We start from the raw sequence: 13957 nt of genomic DNA on the forward strand, positions 1-13957 counted from the left end.
AGTGAACCCAAAGGTGTCCACTGTTTGTGCAGAACCTGGTGGCAGAAGAGGCATGGGGCAGTTTTGCCCAGTGGTTGGTGTTACCACAATCCAGGTGGATTTGTTGTTGCAGGACCCCTTCATCTTCTTGGGGACGTCAAGGGTTGGAAATGGTAGAGAATCTAAACATTTTAAATGCCGTATTCAGCAGATTCAGAAAGGTTTGAGTACACAATCTATTTAGTACATCCGAGGCACACAAACTTTGTTCCTAGTTACCTGCTTCAGACTCAAACCTGAAAACATGTACAGGAAGCTAGGTGAAGGCTACTCCTAGAACTAGTTAATATTCTCTATAACTACTAGTGTCATGATAGAAAGTTTATATGTAATAATCAGATACATTTTTTTTAAATATTAAGAAACTTTTGGAGAGTCAGATGACAACCAAAAGATTGTGATATTGCTGGCAATAAACTAGTCTTTCTCTTTTTTCCCCTGTCCCATATCAGGTGGTTCTTCTGATATGAGACAAAGATTTTGGATTTTCCTTTAACAAGCATGTATGGGTTTAGATAAGGAGAGAGACACTCTCCAAACCCAAAGCCATCTTTCATTTTTAATTGAATTGGAACCACAGAAAGAGCATTTGCCACTTCTGTCTATAGAAGGCAACAATATCACTTGGCCAATCTACTCTTTTTCTTGAGACATTTTCTCTTGATGGCCTGGCCTTTTTCTTCAGATATTCTCCAGATTCCTTAGTGGGATGCTTTTATTCTCCTGGAAAGATAAAACCAAAACCCTGTCCCAACTGCCTGCCTCTGGGGAAGGGGGTGTCCCTTTTTGGCAGGTTATCTCTTTCCTAGGGCAAAATGTTGTCAAAAGACAACAAAAATAAGTATTATCTCTCAATTGAAATTTTTAAAAAATTCTTTTGAAAATTTGAAACTAAATACACCTTAGTGGATAAATTACACCTATATTCTCCTTTCTCTTTATATATAATTTCAAGATTAAGTGTATTTATTTTTAGATCTAAAGGACTGACTAAGTCCTTGCCCAAAGGGGTAGATTGTTCCCTGACCACTTATCCAAGAGGAGAGTTGGAGCATCCTCTGTCCTCTTAACCCAAGAGCATTACTGTGTCCAGCTGTCTTTACTTGAATCACCAAAAGGTACCAGAAACAAGACCAAACCAAGAAAAAGAACTGTGAAGATACAAAAAAAATATCATCTTACCTCCTCATGGAGGGCCAGCTGGCTTGGTGGCATTCACTGTCAGTAACTGAGAAATGCACCAGGATTCGGGGCTTCCTGGCCAATGCACCAATGTTGGGGTCAGGAATCACCCCACAAAACACACAAACACCCATCTCATTCCAACAGAGATAGTTTATTGAATGCACATGCTAAGACTGATCCATCAGGGCTGCAGGGTGATGCTGAGGCTACAGCCTTGAACATTTTTAGTATCAGCTTATGAAGGGTAAAACCACACACAAAAAAAATCATGATGAGCTCACATGCAGGTGCTGGAAGTGCTGCCTGGTGGTCAGTCCTGACTCAAGCCAATGCAGACATAAAATTTCATATTGACCTCTAATTCAAAGGATGCTACATAAAACTTTGTGAAAAAAAATTTTAAGACTTACAAACCTCATACAGAATACAACGGGGGACCCTGCTCTGAGTCAACTTATTTTTCTGTGTCGATGACTGGCAGACATTTTACAGCTACAATACGAAATAGCTGGCAGGCATGGAACAAAATGATTGTAGCCATGCTTGGATGGAGGGCCAGCTTCCACAGGCAGGAGCAGTGGTACCCATAGACTGCAAGAAGGCATATCCAAACCTCAGAACCTGGAGGCACAGCCTGCAGAGTCAGCTGACCAGGCATGGCTGGAGACTGGGTGGGGTTTAGCACCTCCTCAAATGTATTACTCAGCCTGTAAAGAGGATAAAAGACACAGGCCACGGCTGCCATTGATACTGTCACCTTCACAGAGTTGCACCTGGAGCAGATCCTAGGGCAGGTGTGCACACCAGCCATGAGGAAAGACGCATCACTGGAAGATTTTGAGTGGTTCTATACTGATCGGTGGCACAATGACCGACGTCGGGAGATATTGGGTGAGATTGTGGGGGGGGTTGTCTGAAGGGTAAGGTCATGGATGCCTAAGGCTAGGTACTGAACCTCCCCTTTTTCCTCCTCAACTCTCTATCACCAAGACTTGGTAGGAATGGCCCAGGCAAGAAGCCCTCAAGTGGCTCAGAGTCCATAGTGTGGAAACCTGGGATGAGGTCTGCCTGCCACTGTGCTGCACTGGCCTCTCCCCTAGGAAGAGTGGGCGGGACCCTGACTCATATTGTCACTGTTGGCCTTAGAGCTAAGGGTTCATTTGGTTGGGCTATCTACAGCAAGATTCTCCAACTTGAGAGATTCCTCAGGCCATGGATGGGTTGTGATTCAGTGCCTCCTCAAAGGGCTCCAGGCAAAGCACAAAGTCAGGCAGCAGGCATAAGCAGATGCCATGATGCTGAGGGGGCCCAGGGCACTGGAGCCACACTCATGTGATGCTAAGCAGAAGACAGTACTAGCAGAGTTCAGCATCCTACCCTGTGATTCCAGGTCTTGTTAGAGAAGACAGGTCCTGCTGTGCTCACATCTGCCCTCCTGACAGAATTGAAACTTTAAGTTGCTTATTAAGGACATCCCTTTAAGAGACTTTGGGTTAGCCTGGGGAGAGAGCACCTTTTATCCCAGCACCCAGGAAGCAGAGCCATGTGGTTCCACGTGAGTTCTAGTCCTGTTTGGTTTACACAGGAGAGCTTGAGTGTAAGATGGGGGAACCCTTGAATCATGCGTGTTCTCTCTCTCATATTGAAAATTGCTTATGCATACTTGATAGGACTGACACATGGTAATCTTATCTATGCTATCTACATATTGCATAATAATAAAGATAATTAATAATAGCCCATAATGTGATATCCACCAACATGAAAACTCACTCTCAAACAATGGAATTCAGCGTTCTCATCAATAGTCTGAAAATTTAAGAAACAAAAAGTTGTTGTCACCTCAGGAAGACTTTCCCCACAAATCTAGCAACATCCTTGAAAGCAGAAAGGACTTTACATTTCTCAGTGAAAAATAGACCATTTTCAAAGAGGAATGAGAGTGCTGCTCAATGTTCCCTTTCTGAAAACAGAGATTGATGGACGTCGGTGAGAAAGCCAGGGCATTGCTTGAATTACGTTGACATGATAGCATATTTCTGAAACTCTGCCACTTCCTAAGAAGTCCAAGTCATAAAACTGGCAGAGATGCCTGATCTACCAAACACACTCAAAAATCTCAAAACAAACTACAGAATTTATGTGAAACAAGGTAATAGGATGCCAGAAAAAGAACACAACTGGCTCTTAGCAATGGAAGTTGCAGAAACTACTGAGTGAAATGCTTGACAGATTTGTATGGAAGTGGGGCTGGGGACGTAGCTGGATGGTTGGATGCTCGAGCAACCCACGAGAGGTCACAGCCAGCATCGTACTGAACAAGGGAAGAACTCAAAGCACTTGCTCTGCATTCAGGAAGAAGGCAGGGTGCCACTTACTGTTCTCTCTCTCATTATCTCTGTCTGTCTGTCTCTCACTTCCCATTCTCTCTCCCTTCACCTTTTCTTCCCCTTTTCTGTTTCCCCCCAACATGTAAAGCAGTCACTGTTTATTAACCAACCTGCTTACAGAAATACCCCAGGAGACCCTTCCTCCATCCTTCACATAAGCCTGTCTGTCTGTCTGTCTGTCTTCTCTGTTGCCAGTATCTCCATCTTCTAGTGAATGTGTAGACTTTTTTTGCTTCATTCTACCCCTTGAAGAAGACATTTGGGCCTCAGGAGGTTGTTTCTTCCTTGAATTGTATAGATCCCAGAAATTATATTCTTCATATGAATGATGCCGTATTTCCCAAGAGGTAGAGCAATCAAAGAATCGTCTGTCGAAGCAATTTCCTTCTTACTGATTTTGCCCTAAGCAGGCTTTTAGATAAGCTCACTTACCATCTTCTGGTTGGAGTACTTCTATGTGTGTTGCCCAGTTTCCAGCATGTGTATAGAAGCCTGTTGCATTTAACAAAGGTGTCTGTCATTAAAAACCTGGTAGAAACAGAGAAGCTGCAAACTGTTGTGGAGTTCTGGGCCTACAGCACTGGTACCCTGAGCTCTGATGCTTCTGCAGGTATAGAAGTTTCCAGCCATCCTTGCCAACCTAGCTATGCCAATGTTAGTTCTATATATCGACCTGTGTTTGTCTTTCACAGATAAGCTTCCTCCTTGCCTTTCAAAGTGTCTTTAGGGCAAACTTCTTCCTTGGGGGGGGGAGATATCTTAAACTCCATGGAGAGATTCCTTTGTGTTTGACCAAGGGTTTCTGGCACAATAGAAACTTTTTCCTCTGGTGGCCTTCATGGTTCTTGCTGACAAAGAGGACACTCACTGCTCATGCAATAAAAGCCTAACAAGCTTTAGAAATTGCAAACACACAAGAGAAAGAGGAGAAACACAAATTCTGTTTGTCCGTAGTACTCTATATGTAAGAAACCAGACTCTATGCAAAGGCTCTTAGAACTGATAAAACAGGGTTGGCAGTTAAGAGTGCGCACTGCTGGGCTCAGTTCTTAGCACCTAAATCACGTGGCTCAGAGTCCCCTGCAACTCCAGCTCCATGGGATCTGATACCCTCTCTGGCTTCCATGGGCACCCACACACAACTTCACAGACAAAAACACACACACACATAAATGAAATTAATATGATAAGAGAGATAACTGATGTCTTAGACACTGTTCTATTGCTGTGAAGTTGCCCAAGGCAATTCTCATAAAAGAAAGCATTTCACTGGGGACGTGCTTACAGCTTTGGGGAGTTGGCCCATTATCACTATGGTAGGAAGCATGGTGGCATGCAGGCAGGCACAGCTCTGAAGCAGAAGCTGAAAACTTGCATCCTGATCTTTGGGCAACAGGGAGAGAGAGATACTGTGCCTGCTGTGAGATTTTCAAACCTCAAAGCCCACCCTTAGCAATACACTTCTTCCAATAAGGACACACCTACTCCAACAAGGCTCCATGTCTTCTGATCAGTTCATCAATAGCATGAAAATATGTGAGCCTATGGGGATCTCGTTTGAAGCTCCACAGCTGCCCACAAATCCGTAGCCTAGTAAGGTACAAGCACACATAGAGCACTTAGTTTGTTTGCTGAGTGTAGTGGTGCACTCCTGTGCACTCAGTGAGCTGAGGCAGGGGGACTACGAAGAGCCCACACGTTTGAGCCCAAACTGGACAACATAAGGAACTTTCATCCTTCTAAAATTTATACTTTTTTCTGAACCTCAAAAGTAAATAGCGAAGGAGAAACTAAACTCAACTCCACCCTACAATAGATTAAAGAGTTAAATAGTGAGAGGTGGTGGTCACATATGCCTGTAACCCCAGCACTGGAGGCAGAGGCAGGCAGGTCTCTGAGTCTGAGGCCAGCCCTGATCTACATAGGACTGCCAAGGCTACACAAATATACCTTATCTTAAAAAGAAGAAAAAATTAGATTGCTTAGAATAATCTTTAATAATGAAGGAATAGACTCCAGGAATGAAAAAAATGAAGACAAAGTGATCTGCGTAGTCCACACTGAAAATGTCCTCTCATCCAACTGTACAAAAGTCAACTCAAAATGTACCAAACAGCTGGATTTAAGACTTGAAACTGCTAGAATAAAACACACTCAAGATATCGGCAATGAGCAGACAGCCCAAAGGCAAATACAAGCCAGATTCATGAATGGACTTCTACCAATAGTGAAAGCTTCTGCAGAGCAAAGGGAATAATAACAGTGGAGAGACAGTGTCCAGAATGGAAGAAAATATTTGCCAGTTAGTCGTTGGACTGAAAGCCCATATCCAGAACACATAAGGATTTCTAAAAACTACAAACCCACAAGTAATCCAAGTGTAAAAGGAGTTAGTAGTCTGAAGAGCCACTTCTCAATAATGAAATACAAATGGAAAAGAAGTCTATGAAAAATCCCTCAGTACCCCTAGCCACCATAGAAACATAAACAGAGAAATGGCATGCTTGCACCCTGCTATGGGGGCCTTAAACTATACACTTACTGTAGGGGACAATATGGATTTTCCAAAAATTAATTTTAAAAAATAGTGTCTTTCCTCCCATATTAATCTCACAATAGAGCTACCACATAGTCGTCCCTCCCACTTCCTGCTATGCTTCCAAAATGAACGCAGTCAGCATACAAATGAGAAACCTGCACATTCACACGTGTGATATTCACAATAGCTAAGTCGTGGACTTAACTGAAGTGACTACCAATAAACAGCAAGTATAAAGAGACAATGGTGTGTTTACACAAGAGTGTATTGCTAAAGGTTTGACAAATAATAATGAAGCATCCTTAGAGACATAGCTCAGTTAATACAGTGCTTGGGATACAGGCATAATGACCTGAATTCAGATGCCCAGCTCCCAGATAAAAGCAAGGCACAGTGGTACATAAGAGTAATCCTGGAGCCGGGCGGTGGTGGCACACGCCTTTAATCCCAGCACTTGGGAGGCAGAGGCAGGCGGATTTCTGAGTTCGAGGCCAGCCTGGTCTACAGAGTGAGTTCCAGGATAGCCAGGACAACACAGAAAAACCCTGTCTCAAAAAACCAAAAAAAAAAAAAAATAATAATAATAATAATCCTGGCACAGCTCTACCAAAGACAGAAAGGGGTTTATTAGTGTGTCTTAGAGCTGTGGTCTGAGCATTCCAGCAATGGCTGCCTCTTGACAGGAAGGCCAAGGTTACAATAGTTATTCAGTTAAAGAGGCTGTAAAGAGGCTGAAGGCTGAATGTCTTGGCAGCCACACTCTGGTGCTGGAGTCCCAGAGACATTCCAGAGAGCTTCAGGTCTTCCCTCTACATTGGAATACCAAACAGGTAGGGTCTAATGCCAGCAAACGAGTGCATCAGCAACAGGATAGATGAACTTGCCAGTGAGAGTGAGGGCAAGCAGGAAAAAGGCAAAAGCTTGCTTCCTCCATGTCCTTTTATGTGGGATGCCGCCAGAACATTTGCCTCAGAGTTTAGGATGGATCTTGCACTTCAGACAATCCAACCAAAAGAAAAAGAAATATCCCTTACACGTATGCCCAGCTACCAGCATTTAAGTTAATTCCACAGGTAATCAAGCTGACAACCAAGATTAACTGAAGAAATATCTGTTCGGACAGTTTTACATTTAAAAAAAAAAAAAAGATTTATTTATTTTTATGAATATGGGGTAGCTGTCTTCAGACACACCAGAAGAGAGCATTGGATCTCATTACAGATGGTTGTGAGCCACCATGTGGTTGATGGGAATTGAACTCAGGCCCTCTGAAAGAGCAGTCAGTGCTCTTAACCAGTGAGCCACCTCTCCAGCCCAGCTTTACACTTTTAAAATTGGATTGTTGCTTATTTGTGTAAGCTTTAAAAATTCCTATACAGTCTACATAAAGGTCCCTCATCAATAGTATTCCCCTTTTCAGTGACATTATTTGCAGAAGGAAAGATTTGTATGCAGTTGAATTTTTCCTTTTATTAAATTGTTTGAGTGTCTTAAAAACCACAGAGACCATGAGGATTAACTTCAATGTTGTCTTTTGAGATTTGGGGCTTTATTGTTAGGTCCTTGACACAGTTTCAGTTAATAGCTGTGCGTGCTTAAAGGAAGGTGCTTTTACAGCACGTGCTCTTACCCATCCAGCCATCTCAACTCCTTTAACTGTAATTTCTTCAATGTGTTCACTTAAATATACTTGGTGATAATTATGATTACACTAATCTCCACTTAACGACTCCTGTATTTTCTTTTCCTACAGCAAAGTATCCAGAGATAAAATCCTTGATGAAACCTGACCGCAACCTGATCTGGATCATAACCATGATGCTTCTTGTCCAGTTGGCTTCATTTTACTTAGTCAAAGACTTACAGTGGAAATGGGTCATATTTTGGGCCTATGTCTTTGGTGGCTCTATCAACTACTCACTAATTACAGGTTCTCATGAAATCATTCATAATTTCCCCTTTGGCCACCACAAGGCCCTGTGGAACCGCTGGTTTGGAATATTAGTTAACCTCCCTATTGGGTTTCCATATTCGATTTCCTTTAAGAGATACCACATGGATCACCATCGATACCTTGGAGTTAATGGCATCGATATAGGTGTTCCTCATGATCTTGAGGGCTGGTTCTTCTGCACCACTTTCAGGAAGCTTGTTTGGATTGCTTTTCAACCTCTCTTTATTATTTTTAGATCTCTATTTATCAATCCCAAACCAATTTCTTATCTGGAAATCATCAATGCTGTTGTTCAGATCACTTTTGACATTATAGTTTACTATGTTTTTGGAATTAAATCTTTAGTCTACATGCTGGTAGCTTCTGTGCTTGGTCTGGGTTTGCACCCAATTTCTGGCAGTTTTATAGGGGACCATTTCGTGTTCTTTAAGGAACAAGTAACATACTCCTATTATGGGCCTCTGAACTTATTCACCTTCAATCTGGGCTATCATAACGAACACCATGACTTCCCAAACATTCCTGGAAAAGACCTGCCCTTGGTAAGTAAAGTATTTGGTAAATAATTTCATTTCTAATAGCTATATAATCCAAATTAATATTTACTTGCTCATTGTTTAATGAAAGTTAATACATTTTAGTAACCAAAGCTACTCATCAAAATGAAAATCAAAGCATAATGACATCTAATATTTAACGGGCTAGTTTGACCAAGGATACAGTCTTTTAGATCCTTAAGCTCAGGGATCAGAAGTACCGGCAGATGTGTAGAATCTGTTATGCAGTAAAATAACTCTGCCTTAGCTACTGTTATATTGCTGTGAAGAGACACCATGACCAAGGCAACTTAGAAAGCATTTAATTGGGGGTCTTGATACAGACAGCTTCATGGGACTAGCCCATGGTCATCACGGCAGGGAGCATGGTAGCAGGCGGGGAGGCGTTGTGCTGAGCGAGACTGGACCTGTATATCATGGAGCATGGTAGCAGGCAGTGAGGCATTGTGCTGAGCGAGACTGGACCTGGTATATGCTTTTGAAACCTCAAATCCAACCCCCCAGTGACACACCTTCTTAAACACAGCCACACTTCCTAATCCTTCATATGGAGGCCATTTTCACTCAAACATCACAAACAGAATTAGAAATCAAATCCTTCTGTGACGTGAGCATCAATCTGAGGCTGAGAAACTCTGGTCACTGTTAAACTGGTAGGCCTTGCTAAGATGGTGTGCTGGCTTATAAAATACTATTACTGCTTTGTGACAATGCAGTACACAATCACGTGGTGCTAGTTGATTTGTCCATGAGAACCATGAAAGCCTGCATAAATTTTCTGAAGAATGGGTAAGCATTTGTTTGCAATGCTATATTATGTTCCTGGCAGGGACCATCATTTCTCCCTTGCACAGACTTGGATAATGTATTGTAGTTCAGTGTTCTGTGCTTTGTAGAGTGACACCTTTTGGAAACACATATTGAGATATTGAGGAATGAAATACCAATGTTAACTTCTCTGAAACTCATGCATGCCATCTGCAACCTGATTTCAATGGAAGGCTGTGTCTTATGCAGAGTGACATTACACAGGGTAACTGTGTTACAGCTGTCATAGGTACCTGTGTCACACCTTCAAACTGTTGAATGGTGTATGAGAGCTATTTGGTGATTCTTTCAACAATGGGATTTACATTTTAACAATAAAATATTTGAAGAAAGAAGCAGGTTCCTGTGTGACCACAGTCTTGAGCTTGTGTAATGTAGCACTAGCCTCCAGTGCCTTGATATCAATCTGCCCTGAATCTCTAGTGTGGTTTCGTTGACCTCTGCTGTGACTCAGCAGGTGACTTTTAATTTTTTAATAATTTTAATTTAATGTGTGAATGCCTGCATGTATGTGTGTGGGCCACATGCATATTAGGTGTTCAAGAAAAGCATAGGAGGTATTATATATACCTTGGAACTGTGAGCTGCCATGTGGGTGCTGAGAACTGAACTCAGGCCCTCTACAAGAATGGAAGGTGTTCTTATCTACTGAGCCATCTCTTTAGCCTAGAATTTTTATTCTTTTTTAAGTAGGTCTACCCAAGAGACAAAGTTGGTAATATTTTGAACAAACAAATTTTTTCAACCTAAGCTACATAGAAAGGTATGTGTAGCCCTCTGGATCCTGAAACTTTAGTTCAGTTCAGACATCTTGACTTAAGGCCCATGGTACACCCACAACTCTTCAAGTCTCTCTTTCTTTATGCTTTCTTCTTTTTCTGCGCTAATCTCACAAACATCCCTAGATTTCACTAGTCTAGATTTTTTTTTTTTTGATCTTTCTATTGTTTATATGTAGGAACTTAGTTCTTTGTTTCTTAATAATTTCCTGGTGTTTATCACAGTTAATTATAGTAGCATTTGTGTAGCTATAAAATGATTGCTGGTAACACAATAATAAAATGGGTATTTTGCTTGTTCATTTGCTTGTTTGTGTTACTGGAGATAAAACCATGGCCTCGGGCATGCTAGGCAAACATGGTATCACTAAGCTACACCTCCAACTCTTATGATTTGTAATAGCTTTATTAAAGTGTAACTCATATACAATGCTGGGTATGATGGCATACACTTTCAATTCCAGTACCTGGGAGGCAGAGAGAGGTAGGTGGGTCTCCAAGTTCGAGGTTAGACTGGTCTACAGAACTAGTTTCAGGACAGCTAGGCTACACAGAGAAACTCTGTCTAGAAAAAAAATACATATATCTGTATCTACACACATTCATGTGTGTGTGTGTGTGTGTGTGTGTGTGTGTGTGCGCGCTGTTTTGTCAGGAGTGTATATAACTCATACGTAAAATTTGAAGTACCAATAATCAATTACAGAACATTTTTATACAATATCAATTAAAATATTTTCAATTCCAAAGTTAAACATTTTAATAAGCCAGTTTTAAATTTGCTGTTCACAAAACTCTTGAAATATTTACAGTGTGTGTGTGTGTGTGTGTGTGTGTGGTGTTGGAGGAAGTCAAAGGACAGTTTTCTAGAGTTGGTTCTCTTCTTTCATCCTGTGGACTCTGGTATTGGACTCAGATCTTCAGGACTGGCAGCAGTGCCTTTAACTCAGTAATCTCACAGCTCACCCTTAAACAAGCATTTTCCATGTTCTTACAACTTTATAAAGTATGCAGACATCCAGAGATTATGGCAGCTTCTGAATTATGTTGGACAAATTGCTTATAAATTCTCTAAGATTTATAACCCATACATAATGTTGAGTGTCGGGGGCAGCCTTGCTTATACAGTGAAAGCCTAAAATCAGCAATAGGCCTAAGTCAGCCTGCTAACACAAAGTCTTGGTCTTTGTGGAGAAACACTGAAACAGATAGATAGCTATAAGATATTGTAATCAGGCAGCTTTGGTGGAAATTTACCAGCCTGGATAAGAACTAATAGTCATAGACCTTGTAGATAGGTAGCCTTGGTGGATAGTACCAGCTTAGATAAGAAACAAGTGAATCATAGACAGAGTCTTAGTGGCCTGTTCCCTGAACTGTAACCCAGACGATACCCTGCTCTGGAAAATATCTGTACTCCCCCTGAATACAGATCTGGTCATCCCCTTCCCCACATCCTGCCTTTTTGTGTATATAAAGCCTGTGTGAAAAAATTAGAATCAGCGGTTTGATCAGCCTATAGACAAGCTGCTTGTTCTTTGTGTCCCCTGTCCTCCAGTTCTCTCTTCCAGGTCTTCTGATCCCAGTTCAATGCCCCATGGGACTGGGGCAGTTGAAAATGTATTCAATTTTTTTTAACCATATGTCCTCTTTATGTTTACAATTTGTCATCATTTGTATCATCCAGGTTGCTAATATACTTTTAGCCTTAATTAATATCTTAAATGTATTTATTTAACTTTTTATTGATTCTTTGTGAATTTCACATCATGCACCCCAATCTCACTCGTGTTCCCATCCGTTGAAATCCACACTCTGCCCTTGCAACCTCCCCCATAGAAGAAAAAAATCATCTCATTCTGGAAGCAATAGTCTGTCAGTGTGTCGCACAGTGTGGAATTCTTTGCCCACACTTCTTTGCTTTCAAATGTTTACTGCAATGAGTCGTTGGTCTACTTTGAGGCTTTATGCTGCACCATCAGTATTGGATCCTTACGGGGACTCCTCCTGCATATCCTATTGTTGCCCTGGGTCGTGGAGGTCCTGCAGATTTGGAACTGGAGGGCTGATCACTTCATGTGCTTCAACAGTTCATGGATGTGGTAGATTTTGGGGTGGGCCAACTCAAAGCCCTGGCTCTGGGCCTAATTGGTCAGCCCACAAGCTCTCCTGCACTCATACAACTAGTGTAAGCTTTTCAGTACTACCCCAGATAGGTTGCCCAATGCTGCAGCAGGCAAGCAATAGGGTCAGCTCTACTGTACTGCCCAGGTAAGAGGCAGGGCTTGCTAGTGGCAGGACCAGCTCTTCTACTTTCATGACCTTGCGGCTAGATCTCCTGCCTGTCATAGGTGGCTCAGGAGAGGGGAAACATCTGGCAAGTGGTAGGGCCAGGTGCCCTATACTCACTGGTATCCCTTCCACCATGGTCAGCTCTATTGTGCTGCCCAGGTGAGGTACAGGGTGCTCTCCCAAGTGCTGCAGATAGTGAAAGACAGGACTAGCTCTCCAGTTCTCATGACCCCAGGGTCATCTCTCCCATCTGCTGCAGGTGGCATGGGGCCGTGGTGGAAGGAGGGCATCTCTCCCTTACCACTGTAGTTCAGACACGCATTAATAGCTTTCTGTTCCAGTTGCTGAGTGAACTGAATGCTTCTGGCTTTGCCATAAGTCCAGTGTGAAGCATGACAGTGCTGTTAATGTATATGTGGTCTGTAGATTGTCTTTATTCATGAGGAACTGTAGTGGTCTGAAAGACCAACAACAAAGGCATTGCCCTTTAGTTGGTTTGGTTGTTTGTCTCTCAGTTTGTGTCAGACACTCACCTGTCATCTTGAGGCCTCAGTAAAACTCACTGTGTTTTGTTTTGTTTTTTTTTTTTAACTTCCAGGTGAAGAAAATAGCACCTGAATACTATGACAAACTCCCTCATCACATCTCCTGGGTCAAAGTATTGTATGATTTTGTGACAGATAACACGACACATCCCCATTCACGGATGAAGAGGCTTCCAGAAAGGGAAATGGCTTTTAGAGCAAACACTCAGAGCCAAAGCAAAATCTGCAAAGACTTTTAATTGCTGATAATGTGGATTTTTTTCCTTGTTAAAATTAAGGGCTATCAGAAGCCATCTAGACAAGGTTATGGCAAGAAAGTTTTCTGGTGATGACCCACTGTTTTTCATGGCTGTAATGGGTGCACTCTGAGATGTGGGATCCTCAGAAACTTCATCCCAGGGTTGCTTCTCGCTACCAATATGCTTTTCCTGCTACTCTTACATAGCTGGGCATCTGCCAACCCTATTGGGCAGATCTCCTGCAGAATCAATATGCAGATGGTACTTTCGTGTAGTTATGCTGTGTAGATGAACTGATGACTTCATATTCCTGTTTAGAGAACTCCTAAGTTGATGCAAGTAATCTCAAGCCCCCTACAGAACAAAGACTGCAAATAGAGCTCTGTAAACCTTCATGTGTCACAGGCTAATTGCATTAGAGAAAGAAAACAGGCTTGGAATAAATTTCTTCTAGGTTAAGAATGAGGCCACTAACTGGGAATGGGAAGTTTATTGAAGGTGCAAGGACAGAGCATAAATAATGGACTGGTGTACACATGACTTCAAAATAATAAGACACAAGGCAGATAATTTGTCTCTTGACAAAAACTGTGCTAACATGACATAAAAT

General features: G+C 42.0%; 1 protein-coding gene across 1 annotated transcript; it reads left to right on the forward strand.

Annotated features, from left to right (window-relative positions):
* The first annotated feature begins 2033 nt into the window (after positions 1-2033).
* On the forward strand, positions 2034-13353 carry LOC117721879 (sphingolipid delta(4)-desaturase DES1-like). Its single transcript, XM_034520727.2, has 3 exons — positions 2034-2115; positions 7907-8649; positions 13162-13353. Exons 1-3 carry the CDS (start codon positions 2034-2036, stop codon positions 13345-13347), a joined length of 1011 nt encoding a protein of 336 aa, XP_034376618.1. The 3' UTR covers positions 13348-13353.
* Positions 13354-13957: the final 604 nt, after the last annotated feature.

Source organism: Arvicanthis niloticus, chromosome 16 (genome assembly GCF_011762505.2).
Source record: "Arvicanthis niloticus isolate mArvNil1 chromosome 16, mArvNil1.pat.X, whole genome shotgun sequence".
Lineage (NCBI taxonomy): Eukaryota > Metazoa > Chordata > Mammalia > Rodentia > Muridae > Arvicanthis > Arvicanthis niloticus.

Bases quoted from the DNA above. Each gene is read 5' to 3' on its own strand.
- LOC117721879 (XM_034520727.2), top strand. From the start codon at position 2,034: ATGAGGAAAGACGCATCACTGGAAGATTTTGAGTGGTTCTATACTGAT. The intron at 2,116-7,906 runs GTGAGATTGTGG...CTTTTCCTACAG, and splicing joins CCGACGTCGGGAGATATTGG to CAAAGTATCCAGAGATAAAA. The intron at 8,650-13,161 runs GTAAGTAAAGTA...TTTAACTTCCAG, and splicing joins CTGGAAAAGACCTGCCCTTG to GTGAAGAAAATAGCACCTGA.